The sequence below is a fragment of the Nomascus leucogenys genome, chromosome 8 (genome assembly GCF_006542625.1).
Source record: "Nomascus leucogenys isolate Asia chromosome 8, Asia_NLE_v1, whole genome shotgun sequence".
Taxonomy (NCBI): Eukaryota; Metazoa; Chordata; class Mammalia; order Primates; family Hylobatidae; genus Nomascus; species Nomascus leucogenys.
The window spans coordinates 46,807,927-46,835,733 of record NC_044388.1 but is presented as its reverse complement, the minus strand read 5'-3'; the positions used below and the strand labels follow the sequence as shown (position 1 = coordinate 46,835,733).

The following is a 27,807-nucleotide window of genomic DNA, read 5'->3' as shown; positions in this document are numbered from 1 at the left end:
AGTCCCAGCTACTCTGAGGCTGAGGCAGGAGAATGGCGTGAACCCGGGAGGCAGAGCTTGCAGTGAGCCGAAATCCCGCCACTGCACTCCAGACAGGGCGACAGAGCAAGACTCCGCCTCAAAAAAAAAAAAAAAAAAAATCTAACAGTTGGCCAGGCGCAATGGCTCATGCCTGTAATCCTAGCACTTTGGGAGGCCGAGGCGGGCAGATCTCAAGACCAGCCTGGCCAACATAGTGAAATCCTGTCTCTACTAAAAATGCAAAAAAAAAATTAGCTGGGCATGGTGGCGGGTGCCTGTAATCCTAGCTACTCGGGAGTCTGAGGCAGGAGAATCGCTTGAACCCAGGAGGCGGAGATTGCAGTTAGCCGAGATCCCGCCACTGCACACCAGCCCGGGCAACAGTGCAAGACTCCGTACCCCCCACAAAAAAAAAAACAAAAAAAACTAACAATTGAAATAATGAGTATTGATGGCACGGAGTCCCCACCTACCGGCCACAGAGAAAAGTACATGTATACAACCAACTTCCTGTCCCACCAACAGGGTCAGAGCACCGGGAGCACAGGCGAAGAGGCAGTCTGGCTGAGAGGGAGAAGGGGTGGAGCACTAGCTGGCACTGAACACTCACAGCGAGTACGCATTGAGTTTTAAGGCTTTTTGATGGCCATGAGATGTTTATAGAAAATTGTTACAGGTGTGGTGTAACAATCGACTCCCGGTGCCTTATCTTGTAAGAAGCCTCTCCTGGAATAAAGACGCCAGAGTACTGCGACACCCTGTTTCATGCCTGAATTAACAAGACAAGAGAAGCAGGTCAAGAGAATGGGGAAAGCGCTGGACTAAATGCCAGCAGCTTCAACGGTTTCGTCTTTTAAAACCCTGGTGAAAAATAACCAGGTGGATCTGGACCTTATGCTCACAACCCTAAAAATGGCGGTAGTATCAGCATCTGCTATCTTCCAGATGTGACCAAAGAATCAATCGAAACACATGCTTTAGGTCTGCTGGCTGGACAGGACAGAAGCAGTTAAGATCCTCCTGAGTCGATGAGTTCCTTACTCACTGCTTCTACTGAGGTTTGAGTGGCATAGCATTATTGTTAGTTCTGGTAACAAACCACTTAGGACACAGAGGACTGGTGAAACTCAACTTTATTAAACTTAAACAGAGAAGCTACTTCTGCACATGTTAAACACACTTGGAACCAAACGGCTTGATGGAGACACCCTGCACTGCTTATGCTGACACTGCAGGGATGGTGGCAGCGAAGCCTGATGCGATCCACCGCCTGCTGCACACGTGACAGGACAGTTATTTCATCTATGCTTACACCTGCAGGTCCCTTACCTTAGAAACACTCTATATCTTCTTAGGTACTTCCCTTGAAACAGGATGAGTTCTAGAGGAAATAAAACTGCTGCACTTACAAACCTAGAAATATTCAGGGACCAAGATTAGTTGTTCAGTGACCTAGGAAACCTTAGAATCCTGTAGGTTCCTCAAGAGAGGTGCTTCCAAGTACTTGGGAATCCACAGGCAGAGACGCTTCCCTTTCCGTGGTGGATGTGTATGTCACTCCAGGACAAATTGTGGAGTGATGGAGTGTGGAACACATCTGGTTGTGTACAGTACACTTTATCCCAGAGGAAAATCACAAAGCAACATAACTCTGCAGCAAAAACTAGTCCCAAAGTCGGAAGATAAAACTAGCAAAAACTTTGCACAATATTTAGAGAAAAGCTCTAGGGTGTGAAGAGTACGGGTCTTCCTTTTTCTCCATGCACGAAGCAGAGCACAGTATCATTCCTTAAGCTATAATTAAACAAAAAACCTTTTGTATAAATATTTCAATAGTAATAGATGCACTGAACTAGGACAAAAATGACCCACTGGGAAAGAAAGCCTGAGGTATCCCTTTAGTTGCCATGTTTCTTAAACTGTGTTGCTTACACCCACGATCAACACAGTCCATCTTCCTACAGCACTGATTTTATTCAGAGATTTAGGGGAAATGTTTTGTCTTAGAATGAAAAGGGACTGGTAGATATTAATGAATACATGATAGAGTACAAAAGAAAAGACTGTGAGGAAATAACTTTACCAAGCAGTTTCAAGGATCAACCACATCCTCGATGGTAAGCTTTCTCTTTTTCTAGGGCGACAGATGGAAAAGTTTCCGACCAACGGGAAGGTTACAATCTGGTACCAGTCCAGCACTGACAAATGGAGATATGAGCTCACTCACTCACAGCCGTGCCCACCTTCATGGGAAGAGTTGGCCCTCTCTACTCCAGTACGATGACACACAAACCCTGGCTGCACTGGGGATTATGGGATTGGCTTCTCTGAAACTCTCTTACTTTTAAAAAATCCTGTAGAAATGGCTGGTGAATTCTGTAAAGGATGTGAGTAGAACTGTTTTGGGTTAGAAAAGAAGCATTTTAGGCAGCCACCATGGGAAGACGACGGGTAACCTTCTCACTGAAGATAAGAGACCAAGTGCTAATGGACAGCAACAGGCAGTGTCTGAAAACTAGTCCGATACCATCATGGTCTTCGAGGGAAAATCTGATTCCACTGGGGTTTCCATGTCAATAGTGGACTCAAATTTAAAAAGTTTCCAGTCCATTTCCAGAAGTACAAGTGTTTTCTACATGAGTAGAGGAATTAGAAAGAAACCAACTCAACTCTTTTCCTTCCCATCCCTCCTTAAGGTAGAGTCTGACCACTTTTCTTGCCAATCTTTCATTTAAGTGTCTCCTCCTAACTCCTTTACTTCTTTTCCCTCTTTCTTCTCCTTCATAGATCAGATCCTTAACTGGCCTTTCCTTGACTAACATTCATTTTCTTCCCATCTTTCTTTCTTTCTAATCTTTCTGTCTTAAAAAATCAACAAAGAAGTCTTTCATCGACTTTAAAGCCAAGCAAGCTAAACAAATGTTGGTCTTTCCTATAGAAACCACGTTTAAAATGGTTACATAAGCACCAAGCTTCCTATCCCCATCACACACCTTGTCCTTGAGAACTGGTGTTGCTGTGTTTCAGTTCTGTCCAGTTCTCCCTGGTGACCTTTTCCTCCCTTGATTAGTTCCATGGCACCGAAGGCTAAGGAAAAAAGGGAGCGGGTGGGTCCAGGAGGGAACTGACCTAGGAGACAGGCTGATATATTTTTTTTACTCTTAGACAAGTAAGAAATGAAAAAGTGTGCAAGACTATTCCCTCAGCAAATGCTCCCTTCAGGTTCGAACTTGGAACTTTCCAGCTTTGGTCATGTATTTTATGCCCTTAAAGGGTTTGTACTTTTCTCCATACATATCCAGACGATTCACCTTGAGTCCTAGAAAGGAAGGAGAGAGGGAAAATAGACATGAGTATTATTCAAAAGGAGCAGGTCGCCTGTTTCTGTTCACTTCAATACACTGAGGTCAGTGGGACCGACATTGCTGTGACAGGGAACCACTTATGCAGAGCAGATGGATTCTCCAGTCTTGGGACAGATACTGACAGCAAAAAAAGGCTCCAACAGACAAGCTACCTATGAGAAGACCTGTCCCTGAAGTGGAAAGGGCACAAAGTAATGTGTAGACTAAAATGAGGAAAAGGAAAAAATTAGACCACTGCATGATTTTTCTCAAATTATTGGACTGAATAAATGAATGAATAACAAAACAAATGAATAATGAAGTAAATTATAACTAAAAGAATTAACAATGAAAGTAATAAATTAATAAATGAATGCTTCCTAAGTATTCTAACTAGACTAAGCTAAGAATATTTTATATTGTATAGAGCTTTATAGTTTATTGGTTCAAGATGGAAGAGCTTATACTTCAAATGAATTCCAATCACTTAAATTACATAAGGCCTGTTTGTACAGAAAAACAGAAACTTCATATAAAGCTAAAGTCACCTCTTTTCCACATCACAGAGTTTCTAAGGATTAAAAGAGAAAACACATGAAAAGAGCTTAAAACAGTGCCTGGAACATGGTAAATGCCCCCAAAGTGGTAACCGATGACTGTCGTGCTAAGGTCGGCACAGACTACAGTGAACTGACCTGGAAAGGCCCAGTGGTTCCAAAAGAGAAATAAGAGCAAACATGAAAGTCTTCTGAAATCAGAAGAAAGGAGTGGAAATTACTCTTCAGTTATAGCTGAGAATGCACATGGATTCTCATACTGAAAACCTTGGGAACCTGAAATGAATAACCCTAAGATGATCCAAAAATGGCTGGTGAATATTTCCTTCTACCAATACTGTTTCTTTCTCAGTGTGTCTTAGACACTTTTATTCAGGTCACTTATGCCAACTTCAAAGGAAGGATTGTAAATTTTCCCCAGAAACATGCCAGAAAAGATGTTACTAAAGATTGTATATCAGGTAATGAAACTAAACCTTGTAAACAGGAAGCCCAGAAAGGCTTCCTGGTGCCTGCGCCATGTGGCAGAAAGCCGTTTTTGTTCCCTTTGGAGCCTCTTGAGCTCTGGGTCACTCACCAGAAATGGCCAGCTGCTGGATCTTAAACTGCAGGTTAATTGTGGGGTTTTCATCTGGTTTGGAAGCTCCAGCCTGAAGACTCATGGTCCCCTTCAAACTTGGTAGCTTTTGTGGATTTATTTTTCCTACATCCCAAGACAGCATCTTCAAAGAAAATAAAAATGGAGAAGTGGTCTTTCCAAAAAATAGTTACAGCAGAATCCTGCATTTGAGGTGGCTGAGATCTAAACTCAGGGCACCTGTCCACAACATTATGTGCTGCCTCTGGGTATCTTTCCATTGAGAATCCTATGTGTTACTGTTAAGTTACCTCGCAGGAGAAAACAAGGTCCCTTTGATTCATCTCACCTTCCAAACAAGGTCTAGAGTCTATGCAGAGAGCCTGCAGACTGGTTTCTGCTTAACATCAGCAATTCAAGATGTCCTGCTCATCCCTACCTTTGTGACTGGGTCGAATGTGTGCGTCCCCTGTGATGGAGTAAGGTTCATATTCAGGACTCCCTTGGGCATCTGGCTGGTGACAGTCACTCCCTCAATGGTCTTCCCCATCGTCTGCTTGGGTCCCACCGTTATTTCAAAGCGTCCAAGGGAACTACTGTCCCGGAAACTGATGTTATGTTTGACATACACTGGGATTGCAACCAGACTGGAAATGAGAGACAAAGAGTCATTTCATTCGTGCACTGGGAAAATGGTAGTTCTTCCTTTCACATGATGCTCTTTCTGCCCTGTGGGTAGCTTCTTCTCCCTTAACTATGTCCTTACTTTATATCTGAAAAAATAAACAGAAAAAAACCCCAGTAATCTAATTTTTTCTTTTTGAAAAGCTAAGATACTGTCTAGTAAGTAAATTAACTTTTCTAATGACTCTGAATAATATAAACAAAATCAAGAAGTATACTACTATGACAAAAGCATAATGTACAAAAATGTATTGTCGTTATGTCTCTATGTTTTTAACTGGTAACATGTGACCAATCATCATTTGCACTGGGGAGAATAATATTCATAGCTCATGGACCTTTTATAATTTTTTTTTTTTTTTTTTGAGATAGGGTCTGGCTCGGTCAGCCTGGTTGGAGTGCGGTGGCATGATCATAGCTCACTGCAGCCTCGACCTACCAGGCTCAAGTGATCCTCCCACCTCTGCCTCCTGAGAAGCTGGGACCACAGGCACACATCACACCCCGCTAATTTTTACGTTTTTTTTTTTTTTTTTTTCTAGAGACAAGGTTTGGCCATGTTGCCCATGCTGGTCTCGAACTCCTGGGCTCAAGTGATCCTCTTGTCTCTATAATTTTTTTAGAATGCCTTCATCTGACCTCATCTGGTCCTTACAAAAACCCCATAAGGTAGGGTAGGCTGTCATGATTTGACAGAAGAAAAGGATTCAGAGAAGTCACGGAATAACCCTGAAGTAATAATAGTTCCTAACATTTATTGAGTACTTCCTGTTTGCCAGTCACTATGCTAAATGGTGTCTATCCATTTAACTCCTACTGTGTTTAATCCTCCCAATAACTATGAAGTAGATACTGCTACTGTAACTATGCAGTAAGTACTGATTTTATAGATGAATACTGATGTCCTTATACTTAACTGAGATTAAGTAACTTGCCCAAGGTTCTAAGTACTGAAGATGGGGTTTAAGTCCAGGGAGTCTGATTCCAGAGGCTTTGACCTCAAGCACTCAGATATTTTCCCAAATGATTCATTCCACATCACACGGGAAGGGACTGGTGGCTCTGAGGCCTCCTGACTCTCTTCTGTCTGCATACCTTATACTATACAAAACTGCTTCCAAAAGCCTTTAGATTCTAAATTAAAGAGAATGTTCAAGACCAAAAATCACTGCATTTTATGCTTTTTCATAGCATAACTTAATGCTTCTTTTAGATCAGGGATATTGAACACAGTATACCCAGATTCTGATTTGAGAGAATAATGTTCTTGTTTAGACACATAACAACAAAAATAACAGCAAACTTGATGAGCACTTCTTTGTTTTAGGCACTATTCAGATTCTCTTATTCAATCTTCAGAACAAGGTACTTTTATTATTTTCCATTTACAGATGAGAAAAGAGATACATAGAGGTTAAGCAACTCACCTGAGGTTACCCAATTAGTAACCACAGAAGCTGGAATGTGAACCCAGGTAACTCTAGAGCCTGAGTTCTTAATCACTACAGATACGGTTTCCACATACATGTACATACACAGATTCCATTCTTAATTATAAGAGCTGCTTACTTCTGTGCACTGACATGGTAAGACAGCAGGCGGAAGTTTCCATCAGGAGGGATGAAGGAGAGGATGCGCTCAGATTCCCAGCGCTTGAAACGAACACAAGGATGGAAGCTGACATCATCCAACAACCTAGGGTTCTACAGTCACCAGGAGAGGAGAAGCAAGAAGTGGGCATTAAACACCCGCAGTGCTTTCAGGAAAGCAATTTAAATGCTGTTTTTAATTAAAACACACCACACACACACACACACACACAGAAATCAAGTAGTAACTTCTAGAAAATTCAAGCCTGAGACAAGCTTCATGGCTGTCCTAATTATTTCTTCTTGTTCTATTCCATTCCCACTACTCTGTCTTTCCAGCAGCATTTAATTTCTCATCCCAAGAACTCAATCTCTGGCCCAGGATTTTACCATGAAGGAAAGTGTAAGGTCTGGCATGCCAGTCAGCTTGACACAGGCATCAATCACCCCCTGGATCTCAGCAGTAATTGTGGAGCCTGAGACAGGAATAAGACAAAAAGAACACAGATTACTGAATACTTCTCTGTCCTTCTCAACAAACTTATCTCCTCTCTCCTTCTCTTCCTCTCTCCCTCCCCTTCCTCTCTCTCTTTCTTTCCTTCTGTTTAGCCATCCATTTATACAATCCATCTATCCATCATTCTGCACACTTATCAACTGCACATCAAGTATGAGACACTATGGTGAGGTAACGGTGATAAAAAGATTAATGAGGTAGTTATTAGCCTAAAGGAGTTTTCAGTCTAATATCAGAATTAAACAGAGCATCATTATTTTAGCCAATGGTTCAGAAAATTTCCTATCAGAAACTGTTCTCCCTAAGGTCGCCAATAAGCTCTGCTGCCAAAGTGAGTGGTCACTCCCGGTCTCTATTCTACAGGTCCTCTATGTGGCATGTGTACCTGTCAATCACTTCTGCCTTCTCAAACGTCCCTCCCTCCTAACCTCTCCTGGTGTCCTCCTATTTTCCCAGCTCCTCTTCCTCAGGGTCTTCGGCAGGTTCTCTTTGCACATCCCTTAAATGCTTTTTCAGTTCTGAACTTCTATTTTCTTTCACTTTACACATTCTCCTGGGTTATTTTACCTACTTCCCAAGGCTTCAATGTTCATTTACAGCCTATCATTACCTATTCTTTTTTCAAGTTCAGCCCCACTCCTGCCCAATGGACATCTCCACTTGGATGACACTGAGGCACATGTCAGAAGTGAGTCCATTCTCTCATGCCCTGAACCCGGTGCTCCCATTTCCACATCTGTGTGATGGCACCATCTATCCTGCTGCCTAAGCCAGAAACACAGACACATCCCTGACGACGTCCACTTCCTCCGCCCACATCCAGCCACTCATCAGTTCCTTTCTTTTCGAGGACTCACCTCTCTCTGGTCTGTGCACTCCTCTCTGTCCTCATTGCACTATGGACGTCTATGTTTTGGGCCTGGATTGCAGCCTCCTAGCTGCTCCCTGCCTTTAGGCCCACCCCACTTCAGGCCATTCTTCACACAGCAGCCAGACTCATCGCTCTAAACTACAAGTCTCATCAAGTCATTCCCAACTTAAAACTCTTCAATCACTCACATCTGCCCACCTTAAACTGGCAGGCAAGGTTCTTCATGATCTGGCCATATATATTTTACTTTCTCATTGAGGTAAACAGTAAAATGTAAAAATCTTAAAGTGTATACAGCTCAATGCATTTTTAAATATATATACATTGATGCAAATACTAGCTACAGCAAGATACGGAACATTTTCAGCATCCAAGCGCTCCCTCTTACCCATCCCAGGTAATCCACATCCCCAAAATTCTGACTTCTATTACCTTAGACTAAATTGCATCTGTTTTCAAACTTCATATACATGTAATCCCACTGTCTATAATCTTATGCATCTGATTTTTTGCTCAATATTGTGATGTTTACGCATACTTTGCTCCCAAATCCACACATCTTAATAACTTCATTTCAATCCACCGATGAAGCATAAATACCCCCACCTCTCTGTTGCGCTTTGCTCAGGGGTGGGTACCTCTCACATGCTCCACCTTTTTACCTTCCTCTCGCCCTCACTAGACTTCACTAAGCTTTCTGCAGCCACAGACTATGTCTTACTCATCATCGAGTGCCCACTATCTAGCACTGTGCTATGATGCACGTTTCCAATAAACATCTACTGAATGAATAACTTCACTAACGTGAAAAGGACTTTTTACAATTTTTTTTCTTTTTAATTAAAGACAGGGTCTCACTATGTTGCCCAGGCTAGAGTGCAGCTATTATTCACAGGCATAATCATACCTCACTGCAGTCTCCAACTACTGGGCTTAAGTGATCCTCTCCCCTCAGCCTCCCAATAGTTGGGACTATAGGCTCATACCATCATGACTGGCTTCTACAAATTCTGAAGCTCCAGGACTTCTAGTCATATTTACCTAATTCAGAACACACAGAAAAGGCGGCTCCCTGAATTTTGTGATTACAACTTTAGTTCTGCCATCAGAACCGGGAGCCAAATACTTTCAAGAAGGAAATTTAATCAAGAAGAAGTTAATTTGTTACTTCTTTCTTTTTTTTTTTTTTTTTTTTGAGACAGGGTCTTGCTGTTGCCCAGGCTGGAGTGCAGTGTCATGATCAGGGCTTACTGCAACCTCAACTTCCCAGGCTCAAGCAATCCTCCCACCTCAGCCCCTCACGAAGCTAGGAATACAGGCATGCACCACTATGCTCAGGTAATTTTTTTCACTTTTTGTGGAGATGGGGTCTCACTATGTTGCTCAGGGTCTCACTATGTTGCTCAGGCTGGTCTTAAACTCTGGAGCTCAAACAATCCTCCCGCCTCGGCTTCCCAAAGTGCTGGGATTATAGGCGTGAGTCACTGCATCTGGCCTGTTACTTCTCTTTTTTATTCAAGAGGATAAGACCAATAAAGCAAGTAAAAGTATGAAATAAACCCTGGTCTGCATCATAATATTAACGTCCGTTCCCAGTATGCAGCACAGTGCCTGGCACAAAGTAGGCACTAAATTAAAGTGAATGACCTTGAATGGGGGTTAATTCTGAAACTACAAGCATTATATGAAAGAGGCCCCTTTCTATTTTCGTATTTCTGAGAACATATTAAAAGCACCTACCTGATTTATCAATAATTGCATCAATCTCTTCAATCACATCAAAATAGGCCTCATTGTTGGTGTATTTCACCCCAGTCCGTCGCCAAGGCACCACTGACAGCTGCCCAGTGGGAAGCTGGTCACCCACATTCGTGCTTCCTGAGGCAATTAATATTACTGTATTTTAACACCATTTTGACTCTAGAACCACAGAACACCTCCCTAGAAGTTTCTATGCTCCCACTATTCATGCACTCAATTGAAGAATTTTTCAAACAGATGAGATTTTTCCCAACTTCTATATGGGGTAAACTAGTCTATTTTTAAAACCCCTTGTTGCCATCTGGTCTGCCTCTTCGAACAGAATAAAGGCTTAAGAAAAAGTTACCGGAGAAACAGATATCATATTTTGGTTTTGAAAGTAACCTGAACTTAGTATCTCAGATTCCACAATAGCTTGCAGCTTAAATAATGTATTGGCTTTCAGTAGAGTTCGTAATCTACGTATTGATATAAAAATTTCATGGGTAAAAACAGTATTTGAGCCTGAGGTAGGTTCTTAGGTACATTTATAGTAGGTATTAAAATGTACATATCAATATGATCTGTCTCATTCCTAAGTTCCAACACTGAAACTTAGGAAAAGAATACAAATTTGATCTCTTCCTGTCTTTAAGAATTGTAGATCAATTCCTTCACTTGTTTTTTCCTTTACTGGCATAAATTTTTTTTTAATTCAAAAGGTTTTATACTGACATAATAAAATACATTAATTTAAATTCTATTTCCTTCTTCCATTACCTGGATCCTTTTATTTTCTGTCTTTAAAAAAAAATTTTTTTTAGATACAGTCTCGCTCTATCGCCCAGGCTGGAGTGCAGTGATGCAGTCTTGGCTTACTGCAACCTCTGCCTTCCGGGTTCAAACAATTCTCCTGCCTCAGCCTCCCGAGTAGCTGGGACTACAGGCGTGTGCCACCACACCCGGCTAATTTTTGTATTTTCAGTAGAGACGGGGTTTCACTACGTTGGCCAGGCTGGTCTTGAACTCCTGACCTTGTGATCCACCCGACTCGGCCTCCCAAAGTGCTGGGATTACAGGTGTGAGCCACCGTGCCCAGCTAAAAAAATTTTTTAAAAGATAGGGTCTTCCTATGTTGCCCATGCTGGAGTTCAGTGGCTATTCATAGGCACAATCATAACTCACTGCAGCCTCGACCTCCTGGGCTCAAGTGATCCTCCCACCTTAGCCTCCAGAGTAGCTGGGACCACAGGCATGCATCACCATGCTTGGCTAATTTTTGTATTTTTTGTAAAGACAGGGTTTCATCAAGTTGCCCAGGCTGGTTTCGAACTCCTGTGCTTGACTGATCCTCCTGCCTCGGCCTCCTAAAGTATTGGATACAGGCGTGAGCCAATATGTCAGTCCCATTTCAACTTTTCAAAAGTGGTTCTTAGATACTCTTTTCTAGATTAAAGTGAGATACAGGCTTAATTCACTTCATAATATTCGTAAATGATTCAGGCACTAACAAAGCTTTTAAGGCTTAAAATGAACTCAGAATATTGAAGAAACCACCAAATTTGTTTCCTTAAAAAGAGGAACTATGTATTAAAATGTATCATCAAGATATAATAATCAAAGCAGTCTAGGGAAAAGGCAGGAAAGCCTAAAAACAGACCAAGAATCCATAATGACAGGACAAGATAGGAATGTCATTCTAAAACAGGGGAAAAGGATAAATTACACAATGGTGCTAGGAAAACTCTTTTGAAGAAATAAACATTATTGCTGCACACCAAGATAATTTTCTTTTCTTTTCTTTTTTTTTTTTTTTTTTTGAGACAGAGTCTCCCTCTGTCGCCCAGGCTGGAGTGCAGTGGCACGATCTCTGCTCACTGCAAGCTCTGTCTCCCGGGTTCACACCATTCTCTCTGCCTCAGCCTCCCAAGTAGCTAGGACTACAGGCGCCCGCCATCACACCTGGCTAAGTTTTTGTACATTTAGTGGAGATGGGGTTTCACCATGTTAGCCAGGATGGTCTCGATCTCCTGACCTCGTGATCCACCCACCTCGGCCTCCCAAAGTGCTGGGATTACAGGCGTGAGCCACTGTGCCCGGCGATAATTTTCAAATGGATTAAATAATTAAATCCAAAAATAAAATCACAAACTAGACTTTTAAAAAAGATCTTCCCTTCTCTGAGATCAAAAAGACATTCTCCTGTTTTTGTCTAATAATTACAAAGTCTGTGTTTAACTCCTTAACCTAGCTAGACTTTATTTTGTGTATAGTGTGAAGTGGAGGCACTTAATTTTTTCCATATTGAAGCTGACTGTCCTAATACAATATAGTTAACAACCAGCCCCTGGTCCACTGATTCAATAAATGACCACATCTATCTACACCAAATTCCTATAAAAGCAACGGTCTGTTTCTGAACTATTTTATCCCAATGACCTATCTGTCTGTTACGGACAAATACCAAATTTTAAAAACTACCCAAACTTCATACAGATTGAGTAATCTTTACCTGAAATGTTCGGGACCAGAAGTGTTTCAAATTTTGGATTTTTTTAAATTTTGGAATATTTGGATTATACCAGTTGAGCATCCCAAATTCAAAAATCTGAAATCCTCCAATGAGCATTTCCTTTGAGTGTCATGTCAGTATCCAAAAAGTTTTGGATTGTACAGCATTCTGGATTTTGGATTTGGGATGTTAAACCTGTAATATATCTGATATCTGGTAGGACACATTTGATCTTTCCTCTTTTTAAAAATATTATTTTCAAAACTCTCTTGGGTCTTGTAGGATGTCTACTGTACGAATATTTGTCTTGTGTACTATACAAACTTAACTTGTCGTGATATTTGACAGGACAAATCCTCCCAACAACCCCTTTGTAATTCTTTTCCAAAACTGTCCTGGCTATTCTTGCAATATTTATACTTTTAAAATGTATTTTTCAATCAGTTTGTAAAATTTCATGAAAATGCTTGCTTATGCATTAAACAAGACCCAAAATGTAAAACTTTAATGAACAGAATGATTAATTTGATTAAATCAAAACATTTAAAATGTGGCTAAACACCACCAGAACAAACCTAAATCACAAGTGACAGACTGTAAGAAAATATCTGTAATGCAGTAATCAAAAGACATAAAGATCTCCCACAAAAGAGATTCTAAATCCATGTGAAAAAAGAAATACATTTCAACAACAAAAAAATGAACAAAGGACATGAAAAGGTAATTCACAATAGAGGAAAAATAGTCAATAAATACTTGAAAAGATTTTAGTCTCCTTAATAACAAAAAATGACTGTGTAAATACAAGATATCAATAAACTATCAAATTGCCAATGTTTCTAAACAATTATTAATGACAATAATAGGGTTCACTACAGTGCTTTGAAATTGTTACTGAAAGTAGAAATTGGCCTAACTTTTCTGGAGGGCAACACATTACAGTACTTAAAATGTATACACCCCTTGACACAGCATTGCTACCTCTACTACTTTAAAGAAATCATCCCAGATGTGCACCAAGGTTCAAGTATGAGAATGGTAATCCTTGTTATTTAAAAGAACAAAAAATCAGTAACATCATAAATAGGGATTCAGTAAATAACTTTGGGTCCACTCCACATGGAAGAAAACTATAAATTATTAAAAATGAAGGCCAGGCGTAGCGACTCCCACCTGTAATCCCAGAACTTTGCTAGGCCGAGGTGGGTGGATCACTTGAGGTCAGGCATTACAGACCAGCATAGTCAACATGATGAAACCCCATCTCTACTAAAAAATATAAAAATTAGCTGGGCATGGTGGCGTGTGCCTGTAATCCCAGCTACTCAGGAGGCTGAGGCAGGAGAATCGCTTGAGCCCGGGAGGCGGAGGTTGCAGTGAGTTGAGATCGCACCACTGCACTCCAGCCTGGGCAACAGAGCAAGACGCCATCTCAAAAAAAAAAAAAAAAAAACCATGTAGAAGACATCATCATGGGATAATGTTCATAAAATATCACATGTTAAAAGTGTGGTGGGATTAAGAGTAATTTTTGCATTCTTTGTGCTTTTCTGTATTTCTGAAGTTTCTACAATAATCATGTGTTTCTTCTGTAATCAGAAAAAAATATTTTTAAAGAACACTTCATTTTGTCATTAAAATCAGGGTATTTTCCACAAAGCAAAAATATTATTTCAGGTTGTACTCAGTCTACGAGAGCGGCCAGGCGCAGTGGCTCACGCCTGTAATCCCAGCACTTTGGGAGGCCAAGGCACGTGGATCCCCTGAGGCCAGGAGTTCAAGACCAGCCTAGCCAACATAGTGAAACACCATCTCTACTAAAAATACAAAAATTAGCTGGGTGTGGTGGTGCATGCCTGTAATCCCAGCTACTTGGGAGGCTGAGGCAGGAGAATCACTTCAACCCAGGAGGCAGAGGTTGCAGTGAGCCAAGATCACGCCACTGCACTCCAGCCTGGGTAACAGAGGGAGACTCTGTCTCAAAAAAAAAAAAAAAAAAACAACAAAGAGCAAAATTAAAGCACTGGGACACCTGAAATCCCCAAAGACAAACACTCAAAACAACGTGCGACACCGGACTAAGCCACTCAGGCTGCAGGATGGCCACTCTCTATCAGTTTCCCCCTCCGCCTTACCTGTGATGGTGTTGACAACTGTTCGAAGGATAGTGGGAGGCTTTATGAGTTCTTTAAGAATGTTCGACTCGGTAGCCAATGGAAAACCATTGTCAAGCATCTCTTCCAATACCTCGTAAACCACAACTACATTGTCTTTGATCACTGGCTCTGAACAGACTCCAAAATAATCCTGATGGAGACAGAATATACGCATTCATCACTCAGATACTGTAAAATAAATAAATAAATAAAAGAACGTGCCTACAGAGAACAAGGATCTGGCCTCTCCATGTGTTTCTGGGCTTCTCTTCTACAATGAGGGAATGCAGCAAAACCACAGTTCTCTTAGGCAGTCTGTTCGGTAGAAAGCACTAGACTGGCTTATGGTACTATTGTCATTCCCAGCTTCCTCTACAAACAAGAGGAACTTAAATCTTTTGGGTTAATTTCCTCAACTTGATAAAATACACAGAATACAAAATTGAATCTTGATTATATGTGCTTATCAACAAGAATTTGAAAGAATTATACAAAATAATACTTGATATAACAAAGAACAGTACATGAAAATCTTTACCCCTACTGCTGTGCTATTTCTTAACATTCATGCAGTGAATAAGAGTTGAGAGGGGAAAAAAATGAAATGAGGGGGACAAGCTAGCACACCTGAAAATTCCTTTGGACTAGCACACCTGAAAATTCCTTTGGACTATCTTTAAGATGCTAGCATTCCAAGAACTCTTTGTCCTTTTATTTAAAAGGCTAATGTTACGTGCTAAATTATCTGGATTGTGGGAAAGCACTGGATTTCAAACCAGAAGACCTGGATTGTAATTTTGTCATTTGTAGATTAAGTCATGTTAATTAATTTTGATCTTGATTCTTTAATGGTATAATCAGGATAACACCACTGGAGGTACAGGGCTATAAGAACTAGGCATGACTAATTAAGCACTAACGCTCATGAATGTACTTTGTAAACTATAAAGCACTACAAAATGGAATGCGTGATCATTATTTAGCAAGAAATGTTTGTGGCCATTCAATGTTCCCTTCCAGCAATGTCAGTATGTCTTTTCCAGGACCTCTGAGAGGGTCACGCAACCCTCTTGAACTCATAGAATGAAGGAAAATTTACTCCTTTTGAGAAAGTCCATTCTATTCATGAGCAGCTCTGATCATTCCAAAGTTCTTTCTTTTGCTAAACTGAAATTTGCCTCCTAGCTCTGTTTTACAGAGCAAATGTATGTAACAGCCCTGCAATTATTTGAAAACTACGAGTTTTCACTTCAGTTTTTTTCTTCTCAGGGCCACACTTCCAAGATACTTCCGCTGTTCATGATAAGTATGGTTTCCAGGTTGTTTCACCATCTTTCCATTTCTTTGACATCCAAAACTGAACAGACTCTACTAGAGTCTAAATTACATTAGATAACATCAATTATCCACAAGATTCCAATACCCGGGTCACCTAAGAGTCAAGAATATATTCCTAAAACAAAAAGATTTCCTCTTTTTAAGAGGAAAATTTTCATTTTGAATGAGAATTTAAAAGAAGAAAAAGTCACACATTTCCTTCCCAAAAGTGATTTATTTTTTAAAAATAGAACACCTCACTAGGTTTTATAAACCAGGCATGATGTGAACTAAGCATCTGGAAAGGAGCCTCGCAATACGGCCAAGTGCTGCAGCCAGCCTGTGAGCCTGCAATTCTATTGCGGGGCCGCTCCTGTCACATTCTGGTCCTGGAAAAATCATGCTGCCGGAAAGGACGCACATCGGAGAAGACCTGAGAATCTGGATGTCCATTGACTTTTAACAACCGCTTCAAAAATAACAAGCTCTGAAGTCTCAGACTTCCAAATTAGCAACTTTACTCTGCTTTCCCAAATTCCTCTGTGGTTTCAACTAGATCAAACAACTCTTCTTATTTCCTGTCTTGTAGTAAGTTACATTAGTATGGCCATATAGCGGCTGTCAGTTTCACCAGTGGGATTGTTAGTCTCAGAATGGGTAAAGTATCACATGTGGAAATCATAACAAGGCCCAGTTGTTCAGGATCACAACTCCTGGGTTCTTCTAGTTCTTCCACATACTGGGGCTTATCATACTTACGTTTTCACTGTGCAAAGGGGCCGGTATGCTGCATGAGAATTGAAATTCCAGAATAGTAGTACTATCAGAGAGTATTGCAGGGAAAAACATAAAACGTATTTTAATTCTCTTGGGAAGGGAAGTTGTTCTAGACGTGGTGCAGATATGAGTACAAGAGAAGGAACTCTTTGCCTTGCTTTTCAACTTTTATCATCGTGTGTGGGTCCTCATTCTCTTCTCCAATTCCACAATTCCAGTGTTCATGACTCATTCCAGACCTCATATGACACAGAAGTTAAACCAAAGGGCCCTTGCTTCTCACTTGAGTTATGCAAATAACCACAACAGTTAGAAGTTGATTGGTTCTTTTGGGAGAAGGTTCCTCTGTGTGAATCCAGGGCCAGTGCAGTCTGAACTCCTGTGCTGCAAGTGTTGTCGTGTCCTGGTATCACTGACCTCCCTTAGACATCACCCCCTAAGTTCTTAAAATCTATTCCTGAAGAAAAACCTTAAAATGAAAACTGCCTCATAAAATGGCTCACTTAAATTCTTACAGGCACATGAGATTTCCTAATCTCATCTTTGCAAGCAGAGCTCATCAGTAGCACTCTCTCACTACAAAGAACCACCCCAAACCTGAGAACTAGTACAGGTTCGTGAATTACCCCTGACTGGGACAGTTAAATTAAGCATTCCTTAGCTTTTTCTACTTTTTCTTTTCTAAAACTTTACACAATCACTTTCTGATGCAACTCAAAGCAATGCAGGTAACAATGGTTAGGATCAAGACCACCAGGCAAAAACAATCTAAACTCTAATTTGTGAGCAAAAAGTAGAATCAGAGCTAGAAAAGCTATATATAGTCATCGCAAATAGGATGGCTTTCCCACGCAAGAGGTTCACAAGTATTCCATTTGTCATTTTGTATGCAGCCAATTCAATAAATAGAAACCAGAATCTTATCAGATGGGAGAGGAAGTGAGTAATACCAGAGTTTTGATTTCTTTTTTTAAGTTTCTTAATGGAGGCTTTATACAATGGAAACAGGACTATAAAGACACTTCACGGTTTACATATATGAACTTTCCCACATTCACAAACCTGAAATGTGTCCACCACTCGGTGAAGAAACTCAATGACAAACAGAGGGGGGACCTCCGTCTGGATCACAGCCACAAAAAAGATCTTGTGGCGGTAAACACTTAAGAGATAGTGGTGAGGGGTAGGGATAACTGGAGGCACATTTTCTGCCTCAGTAGCTCTCTCTTGCGCCTCAAAAAAGTAATCACAAACAGAACGGCTGACCACACTTTTCCAATGTTTCTCCAGGAAAATGTCTCCAGAGGAGTTGATCAAGAAAAGACTATGGATCATGGTGGCGATTGTCAGCGACAGAAGAAAGCCTTTTCCAGTCTGAAAGCCTCAGGACTCTGTAAATTTTCAACTCTAAAAACAAAAGCAGTGGTATTCAGTTCCATTCAACCAAAACGCCCTCCTCGTCTTTTCCCAACAGTCCAAGACTTACCCATCTTTCAAGACCAGGCCCAATCTTCCCCTCCTGCATGAGCCTGAAGATAGCCCTCCCTTGAATTCGAAAGGATAATGATCAGTCATCTGACTGTCAATCATATACTCCCAGTTATCTTTACTATCGCCCAAATTGCATCCATTTAAAATACTACTTAATCTGTGGGTGTCTATTTTCTCAACCGAACTGCAAACTCCTTGAAGAAAAGGACCGTGCCTCATGTTTTGCGTTGCCTGACGGCAACACAATCAGAGTTCTTTGAAGAGGGCTTCGAAGAACACTGAATTTGATGTCATGTTTTGGCAACAGCTCACACATACACAAGAAATGCGCAGCTTAATACGATAGCCACTACGGGACCAGCGAGCACTTGAAAGGTGGCTGGTGCGAACTGAGATGTGCTGTAAGTGTAAGACACACGACAAATTTGGAAGGCTTTGTATGAAAAAAAAAATTTCAAATATCTTACCAATAATTTAATATTCATTATATGTTGTAATAACATTTTGGATCTCCTGGGTTAAATCAAATATATTAAAATTAATTTAACCTGGTTTATTATTTTAAAGTGGTTACCAGAACATGTACAATTACATATGTGGTTCACTTTCTATTTCTGCTTGTAAGAACTGGTGGGAGGAATGGAAAGCTGCCCTTGGGGGTCTTTATTCATCCAATCAGAGCTATTCTCTGAGCATTCCTTAGGCACTTGTTAATGCAGTAAGACATTTAAAAAGATCCCTTGGGGCTCCCACCTGTGATCCCAGCACTTAGGGAGGCCTCCGCGGGCAGACCGCTGGAGCTCACGAGTTCGAAACCAGCCTGGGCAACAGAGCGAGACCCCCACCTCCAAAAAAAAAAAAAAGATTCCTCTGGGGGACAGACACCCCAAGGCCCTCAGACGGTTGCATCTCTCCGGTGCCAGTCCCCAGAATGTGTCCATTCCGCGAACCGGCGCTAGTGGTCAAAACGCAGAGGCCTGCGGTGTCCAACGCTGCCCGGACGAGACAGCAGGAGGGAGGGACAGCCGGGCAGCCGGGGGTGCGAGGGAGAGGCGGCGGCCTAGGCGGGCGGTCCCTGCGCTGGCCCCGGCCCACAGCCGGCGGCGACAGAGGCCGCGGGGCGCAGTCGGTTAGGGGCCTGGCTGAAGGTGCACATGCGTTCCGGGGTGAAGAACGCAGGGGCGCCGGGCAGCTCCAGCGAGCGCACGTGCGCTGCCATGGCAACAGTGTCCCCTCCGCCCGCAGCCGCGGCGCCTGGGCGGACCCCCTCCCCGAGCCCTGAACCCGGCCCCTCACCTCTCCCCGCCGCGTCCCGCAGCCCTGAGAGGCCGCCCGGCTGCATCCTGAGACCCCGCCCCGACCCTCACGCGCCCCCGCTTCTGCCCCCGCCCCAGGCTCGGGGTCGTCCCTACTCCTCACCCGACCTCGCTGCTCGCAGCGCCCACTGCTCCCAGGCGCGGACAGGCCCCGCCCCGCCCACCGCGCGCGCTGAGGCAGCCGCTCGCCCGCTGATTGGCCGGCTCGCGGGCCTCGCGACCGCTCCGCCCACGATCTGCGCCTGAAGGTCGCTGATTGGGCGTCTGGGAGCCGCTCCTCCCCTCTGATTGATCGCTGTTGGCGGCTTGCCCTGTTGTCGGGCTCCAGTCCCCCGATTGGCCCTGTTGAGGCCACGGTCATCTCCGATTGGTGCAGCTCCGAGGCCCCGAGCCCTGATTGGAGGTTGAAGACAGTGCGGGCAGCTCGGCCCCAGTCACCCAGTCACAAAGGGCTGGCGCGGCCGCCGCGCTCCCGTGTTTGCGGAGTGCGCCTGGAGGGGGCGCTGGAGTATGTGTGTGCCGGGGCGGGGTGGCTTCCGGGCACGAGTTGCTAACAGCGCCTCGCGGGTGATAAATCCTGAGGGCGGCGGCTACCCTCCACTCCATCGGTGACTTTGGGAAGAGCCGCCTTCTCTGTTGTACCGGGCCCTGGGTCAGGTCGGCGCGGCTGGCGGTGGAGCCTCGGACGCCGAGCCCTGTACCCGGATTCTGGAGGCCCCCAGCCCCACTGGCGCCCACCCTCCAGAATCTCAGTTCCCAGCCGGGGAGTGAGGGGCTGGGCGGGTCTCTCCACCGCTTTGGAGACCTCAGGACTTGGATACGCTTTTGAGTGGTCCCAGTCGTCATGATCCACGAAAGCGTGGAGTGAAAGTCAGGACCAGGGGTCGCCCCAGTGACGCAGGAAGTCAGGCCCAGATGCGGTGAGGCGTCGCCAGCCTTAGACCAAGCAGTGGGCGCTGGTGACAGTGGCGACCTCGCCGATGAGGGGTTCGCCCTCCCTGGCATTACTTTTCACTTTGGTGAAATGGAGCGTGGGTGGCAGCTCCTCCACACACAAGTCCTTTGCTGAGGTGGTGCGGGGGGTTCTCTCCACGCTTGCTAAGGGCAGGTAGTTGGCTGACTTTGAACTAAGGAGAAAAGCCAGAAGCAAAATGGCAGAATGGTGTGACTCAGGGTGGGCTTAGGGACGCTGGTGCCAGAGGACTTGGCTTGAACCCGCTCCAACACTTACAACCTGGGTGACAGTGAGAAGGAACTTTAACTCCTCTAAACTTCAAGTTCCTCACTTCTCAAATAAGGACGTGAATAGTACCTCCCTCCTAGAGTTGTGAGGATTGAGTTAGAAAATGCTAGCAATTGTTATGCCCTAAGGAACAGCACAAGATACAACAACACGTGATAATGTGTGTCGAAGGTGCAGAAATGCAGTCGCTGCTGTGAGCATTTCTCATTCATTCACTGAATTAACATTTGCCGAAAACCCCACTTATCGACCTGTGCTGGATGCTGGAGATGCTGCAATGACTGCTGTCACAGGCATTGTCCCTGTGGTTACAGGGCGCAGCAGGAAAGACAAATGAGAAGCAAGGGATTACAATGCAGTGTGATGAATAAGGAACGCGTAGGGGGTGGGAGGAGTGCTGTAGAGATGGCTGACCTATAGTCAGGGAAGACCCTCTACCTTGAAACCTGAAAATGAGAATGGATCCCTCAAATGCAGGAATAGATGGACAGAGAAAAAAGTACATAAGGAAGGCTCTGCAGATGAGCAAGTCAAGTATAGCTGAGCTGGAATAGTAGGAAGAGCACAGGGAGATGAGGCTGGAAAGGTAAGTAGGAGCCAAGTGGTTGTGAACCTTGGAAATGTTAATATTTATAAAACACTGTGTGCCATACACTGTGTTTTATAATTTGTAAGTACCATTCCATAAATATTTAGTGAGCCCTACCATGTGCCAGGCACTGTTCCAGTGCTTGGATACATATAACCAGTAAACAAAAGACAAAAATCCCTTGGAGCTAGGTGCGGTGGCTCACGCCTGTAATCCCAACACTTTGGGAGGCTGAGGTGGGCGGATCTCTTGACGTCAGGAGTTCAAGACCAGCCTGGCCAACATGATGAAACCCTGTCTCTACTAAAATTAAAAAATTAGCCAGGCATGATGGCATGTGCCTGTGGTCCCAGCTACTCAGGAGGCTGAGACAGGAGAATCGCTTGAACCCAGGAGGCAGAGGTTGCAGTGAGCTAAGATCGCACCAGTGCACTCCTACCTGGGCAACAGAGTGAGACTCTGTCTCAAAAAAAAAAAAAAAAAAAATCCCTGTCCTAGTGAAGCTTATATTCTAGTGGGGAAAAACAGATAATAATCAATATACATAAGTAAAGTATATAGTAGGTTATAAGATGGCATGTGCAATAAAAAAAAAACTATCAGGAGTGTTATGGTATTGGAGGGCAAATTACAGTTTTTAAGAGAGTAGTGAGAATAAGCCTCATTGAGAAGAGACATTAGTGCAAAGACTCGAAGAAGGCAGAAGAGTTAACTGTAGGGAGATCTCAGGGGAGAGCGTTCCAGCTAAGGGAACAGGCACTGCAAAGCCTGTAAGGCCAGAATGCTCCTGCGGAGTTTCTGGAGCAGGAAGGGTGACAATGTGGCTGGAGTGAAATGAGTGCAGGGTAAAGGAGGAGACAAGGTTACAGGGTGGGCGGCCTGATCACACAGGGGCTGGAAAGCTCTTTTAAAGATTATGGCTGTGAAAGAGAGAGCCCATGGAGGGTTTGGACAAAGGGGTGATAGGATCTGATTTATCAGTCATCTGGGTTGAGAAGGCTGCGCAGGAAGACTAGTGAGGAGGCTGCTGCAGTGACCCAGGTGAGAGGTGATGGAGCTCAGACCAGGCTGTAGCCATGGAGGTGGTGAGGAGGAGGTGGACTGTGCATGTAGTCTCCAGGAGGAGCCAGCTGGATTTCCAGATGGATGGAATGTGGGGAGTGAGAACAAGAGAGAAGGGAGGGCCACTGAGCTTCAGCATGGAGAAGGATAGTTTCATCAACTGAGACTAGAAAGACTATGGGTAGGCCAAGCACGGTGGCTCATGCCTGTAATCCAAGCACTTTGGGAGGCTGAGGCAGGTGGATCACCTGAGGTCAGGAGTTTGAGACCAGCCTGGCCAACATGGTGAAACCCTGCCTCTACTAAAAATACAAAAATTAGCTGGATGTGGTGGCGGACGCCTGTAATCCCAGCTACTCGGAAGGCTGAGGCAAAAGAATTGCCTGAACCTGGGAGGCGGAAGTTGCAGTGAGCCGAGATTGTGCCACTGCACTCCAGCCTGGGCAATAAGGTGAGACTCGTCTCAAAAAAAAAAAAAAAAAAAAAAAGCAATCACAAAGAAATCTGATAATGTTTTAAGAGAGTTTATGAGTTTGTGTTGGGCTGCATTCAGAGCTATCCTGGGCCGCATGCAGCCTATGGGCCTCGGGCTGGACAAGCTTGCTATAAAGGAATACCTGAGACTCGGTAATTTATAATATAAAAAAAGAGGTTTATTTGGCTCATGGTTCTGTAGGCTATGCAAGTGTGGCACCAGCATCTGCTCAGCTTCTGGTGAGGCCTCAGGAAGCTTTTACTCATGGCAGAAGGTGAAAGGGGAGCGGGCAGTTGCATGGTGAAAGCAGGAGTGAGAGAGAGGAGGTGCCAGGCTCCTTTAAACAACCAGCTCTCTCATAAACCAACAGAGTGAGAACTCACTCATTACCATGGGGAGGGCACCAAGCCATTCACGAGGGATCCAACCCCATGACACCTACTAGACCCACCTCCAAAACTGGGGATCACATTTCAACAAGAGATTTGGAGGGGACAAACATCCAAAGTATATCAATATATCTGTGAGCTCCATTAGCTATCCAAGTGGAGATGTTGAGAAGGCAGCTGGACGTATAAGTCCAGGGTTCAGGAGAGTGGGCTGAGCTTGAGATATAAATTTGGGTGTTTTCAGTATATGGATATTTAAAGTAGTAGGACCTGTTGAGATGACCGAGGGAAGGAGTGTGGAGAGATAAGAGAACCAGATTCCAGGGACACTCCAAATTTAAGAGTTCACATAAGAGAGGAGGATCTGGAATCATTTAATTCCCCCAACTACTCTAAAATGAATTACTGTTGTGATCCCCTTTTCATAGATGAGGAAGCTGCAAAGACTGCTTAAATAACCTGCCTGAGGTCGAACAGCAAAGCTGTGATTCAAGGACGTTGGAAGATCTGAGCAGAATGGCTCAGATTCGACACCTCCTACCTCTAAGCCCAGGAACCCATTGAAGAAATGTGAAGCAGGAGAGTGGCACGCTTTCAGATTTCCATTTCAGAAAGACTACGTGTGCAGGATGGACTGTAACAGGCTGAGCCTGGAGGCTGGGAGATCATTTAGACAATTGCAGCAATCCCTAGGAGAGAGCTAGTGCCTGGAGCCATGAGGCAGGGATTAGAGAGAAGTGGACACCTTCCAGAGAAGATAGGGATTAGGGATTAATGGAATGTCAGTGGTGAGGCAGAGTAGGTTTCTGATTCGGGCAACGACGTGGATGGAAGCATCATGTGTTGAGATGGGGATCACTGGAAGAGAGGCCCCTTGCGGGGAGGGCCCATGAATCCAGTTTATAGCAATGCCTGGGGGCATGAACCAAGTTGACACTCAAGTGTTTGTTGAATTGAATCAAGTAACATAGAATCTGAGCTCATATTATACTTTCCCATGACTTTAAGAGAGGCCACAGGAAATCATTGACAAATGATAAAGTCAGTCTATTTTGTGCATAAAAATCTCTAGGGAAAGATTTCCTAAAGCTGCCACTGACAAACCATTCTGGTGTTTAACAGCTCTCACTGCTGAGAAATTTTTCTACCATAAAAAGTCAATCCTAGCTATCAGGATTCACTAGGAACCATTTATTTATTTATTTATTTATTTATTTATTTATTTATTTATTTATATTTCATTTTTGGTCTGAGACAAGAGAGGCCTTGCCCACCCAGAAAGACATTTTTTTCAGAGCTCCAACATTATTTCTGCGGCTTTGTCACTTCCTCCCTGTTCACACTTATGCTCTCCTTGCAACACACCTCACTACCAGTCATGCACTGAAGCAATGGAATGCCTTCTCCTCATGCCTCACTTCTCACAGAGCCCTCTACCTGGCACATGTTTGTCTTTTACTCATCCTATTTTGGAAATTCGCTGCAGCCCGCAAGGCCCAGCCATATGTTTCCTCCTCCACAAAGTCTGTTTGAAGCTTCATGCCCCCACACTGGGAGTAATGTTTCCCTCCTCTGTGATCAAAGAGCATTTCCCGGCTCTTTCATGTAACCTACAGAGCGGGCACACTCTGCCATGCATCAGCGTGTGCATCTGCTGACCAAATCTGGATTCTAAGCTCTTTGGGAAACCATAGTGTGTCTCACAATGTCTAATGAACAATCACCTATTAAACTAACAGTGATGGAGTGCTTACAACCTCCTGGACACCGTGGGTACAAAGATGCGGTACTCTTATGTTACTTGAAAGAACATACAATCAAGTGGAGGGGGGATTTAAAGAACAGACTGCTCCCCTTATCAAAACCAGGCCGGGCGCCGTGGCTCACACCTGTAATCCCAGCACTTTGGGAGACCGAGGCGGGTGGATCACCTGAAGTCAAGAGTTCGAGACCAGACTGGCCAACATGGTGAAACCTTGTCTCTACTAAAAATACAAAAAAAAATTTAGCTGAGCGTGGTGGCGTGCACCTATAGTCCCAGCTACTCAGGGAGGCTGAGGCAGGAGAATCACTTGAACGCAGGAGGCGGAGGTTGCATTGAGCCAAGATCGTGCCACTGCACTCCAGCCTGGGGCACAAAGGGAGACTCCATCTCAAAAAAAAAAAAGAAAAACAACAACAACAACAACAAAACCAGCTCCTTTAAGCCTGGCCATGAAAGGAGCCTGTCCATGTGGAGAGGAGAGACTGAACCTGATGCCCTACTCTAGAAAAAGAGACTCGCCTTCCCCTTAGGGACCTCTCACTGCTGGCTGCAGCTCCCACCACCATACTGGTTTTGGGAGGGTCAGTATCCCTTTAACTCTTCAATGGCATTTAGATACACTATTTTTTGTTGTTTAATTTCCTATAGCAGAGCAGAGACCAGGATGGACATTTATCCAAAGCTTGTCTAAAGACTTGAAGATAGGCCAAGCGCAGTGGCTCACGCCTGTAATCCCAACATTTTGGGAGACAGAGGTGGGCGGATCACTTGAGGTCAGGAGTTAGAGACCAGCCTGGCCAACCCGTTTCTACTAAAAATACAAAAATTAGCTGGGCATGGTGGCGGCCGCCTGTAATCCCAGCTACTTGGGAGGCTGAGGCATGAGAATGGTTTGAACCTGGAAGGTGGAGTTTGCAGTGAGCCAAGATCGTGCCACTGCACTCCAGCCTGGGTGATAAAACGAGACTCAGTCTCAAAAAAAAAAAAAAAAAAAATAAGACTTGAAGATAACAGGAAGGAAGTGAGCAGAAAGAGTAACATGCAACTAAAAATGTAGCTCACAAATGTGATCCAATCCGGGCATCTTAGATGTCTCTATGGGATGCACACCTGCTTCCAGGGGACAGGGATGCTGTGTACCTCCTCTCACCCAGGAGCCCCGGCAAGCCATCTGGAGTTCCTGAAATCCAAACCCTGTCTGACAAGGAGACAGCAGCCTCCCTTTCCTGGTGGCCTCAGGCTGGCCTCCTGGTTCCAGTCTCCTGAGGGACATAATTATTGCACCAAATGATCCCTTCCCCAGATGATTAACCACAAGAATATCCAATCATGAGGCCACACCCTCACCTCAGGGGCATGGCATTATTCTGTGGCTTGTTAGTAGACGCTCCGCGGTTCTTTCTCTGCGCTCTCCCTAGATGGCTTCACGAGTGTAATACCCTTTTAATGATGACAGCTCTCGATGTATCTCCAACCTCAACTGTTTTCCCCAGTTTAGTAAACAATACCATCATCCACCCAGCTACTCAAACCCATGAGTCATCTTCAAGTCCTCCATTACCCTCATCCCCTCATGTAAGCAGAAGCACACCCTGTGGATTCTATCTTTAATGTACATCAGGAATTCAGAATCTCTCCAATGCAATGTCATCACTTTAGTCCAGGCCACCATCACCACTTCCCTGAAAGATGATAACTGCTGCCGTACTGGTCTCCCATTTCTACTCTCACCCCTCCAATCCATTTTCTATACAGCAGCAAAAGTGAGCTTTTAAAACTGTAAACAGTTATGTGCAGCTTGGAACCCATCAATGCACTCCCATGGCGTTAAATCAAAAATGCCTTTACTACTTCTTTTTTTTTTCCCCCTTAGAGTCAGGGTCTCACTGTGTTGCCCAGGCTGGAGTGCAGTGGTGTGATCATAACTCATTGCAGCCTTGAACTCCTGGACTCAAGCAATACTCCCGCTTCAGCCTCCTCAGTAAATGGGACTACAGGCATGCCACCACACCCGACTACGTTTACCACTTATCTGTCCTCTCCATCTCTCCAGCTGAATCTCTTGCCACCCCCCTCCACCACTCACCCCCACTCGCAGCTCTGGGCCTAGAATATGCTCTTTCCTCTGCTTGGAAGCTCCTGTTCTTCCTTTAAGTCTTCCTTTACGGTACCTTCTCAGGGAGTCTTCCATTAAGCACCTTGTCTAAATCTACCCCCCATCTTCCGCTTCCTCTACCACCCTAAGTATTCTGTCTCTATTCTTTATAATACCCATCGCAGCTCGTAATTACTGTGTTTACTTCTCTGTGGTCTTTTCTTCTTTGTCAGTCTTCCCCACTAGAGTATGTGCCCCCTGAGGGCAGGCACTGTGTCTGTCCTGCTCACCTTTGTAGCCATTGCCTAGCACAATATCTGGCACCCAGGAGGTTTCCGTAAATGTTTGTTGCCCTGTGAAAAGCAGTTTGCGGATCTCCCAAAGAACTTAAAATAGCACTACCATGCAATCCAGCAATCCCATTACTGGGCATTTACCCAAAGGAAATAAATTGTTCTACCCAAAAGACATATGCACTCGTATGTTCATCACTGTGCTATTCACAATAGCAAAGACGTAGAATCAACCTAGGTGCCCATCAATGGTGGATTGGATAAAGAAAATGTGGTACATATATACTGTGGAACACTACGTAGCCATAAAACAGAGTGAAATCATGTCCTTTGCAGCAACATGGATGCAGCTGGAGGCCATTATCCTAAGCAAATTAATGCAGAAACCGAAAAGCAAATACTGCATGTTTTCACTTGTAAGTGGGAG

General features: G+C 43.9%; 1 protein-coding gene across 8 annotated transcripts; it reads right to left on the bottom strand.

Annotated features, from left to right (window-relative positions):
- Window positions 1–1,136: 1,136 nt before the first annotated feature.
- AP3M2 (adaptor related protein complex 3 subunit mu 2) lies at window positions 1,137–19,667 on the bottom strand. Of its 8 annotated transcripts, none has more exons than XM_003269629.2 (9): window positions 19,573–19,667; window positions 17,725–18,069; window positions 14,548–14,719; window positions 9,901–10,038; window positions 7,163–7,248; window positions 6,753–6,886; window positions 4,939–5,146; window positions 4,500–4,644; window positions 1,137–3,340 (listed from the first exon to the last, which is right to left on the bottom strand). In XM_003269629.2, exons 2-9 carry the CDS (start codon window positions 17,995–17,997, stop codon window positions 3,240–3,242), a joined length of 1,257 nt encoding a protein of 418 aa, XP_003269677.1. In that variant the 5' UTR covers window positions 17,998–18,069; window positions 19,573–19,667; the 3' UTR covers window positions 1,137–3,239. The 8 variants fall into 8 exon arrangements, with proteins under 8 accessions (XP_003269677.1, XP_030673045.1, XP_030673044.1 ...); XM_030817185.1 differs by having other exon boundaries at window positions 19,578–19,611; XM_030817184.1 differs by lacking the exon at window positions 19,573–19,667 and adding an exon at window positions 19,450–19,542.
- Window positions 19,668–27,807: the final 8,140 nt, after the last annotated feature.

Excerpts from the sequence above, each read along its gene's own strand:
- AP3M2 (XM_003269629.2), bottom strand. The coding sequence starts at position 17,997 with ATGATCCATAGTCTTTTCTTGATCAACTCCTCTGGAGACATTTTCCTG. Across the intron at positions 10,039-14,547 it reads AGTTGTCAACACCATCACAG|GAAGCACGAATGTGGGTGAC; the intron begins GTAAGGCGGAGG and ends TAATTGCCTCAG. Across the intron at positions 4,645-4,938 it reads CATTCGACCCAGTCACAAAG|ATGCTGTCTTGGGATGTAGG; the intron begins GTAGGGATGAGC and ends TTTTCTTTGAAG.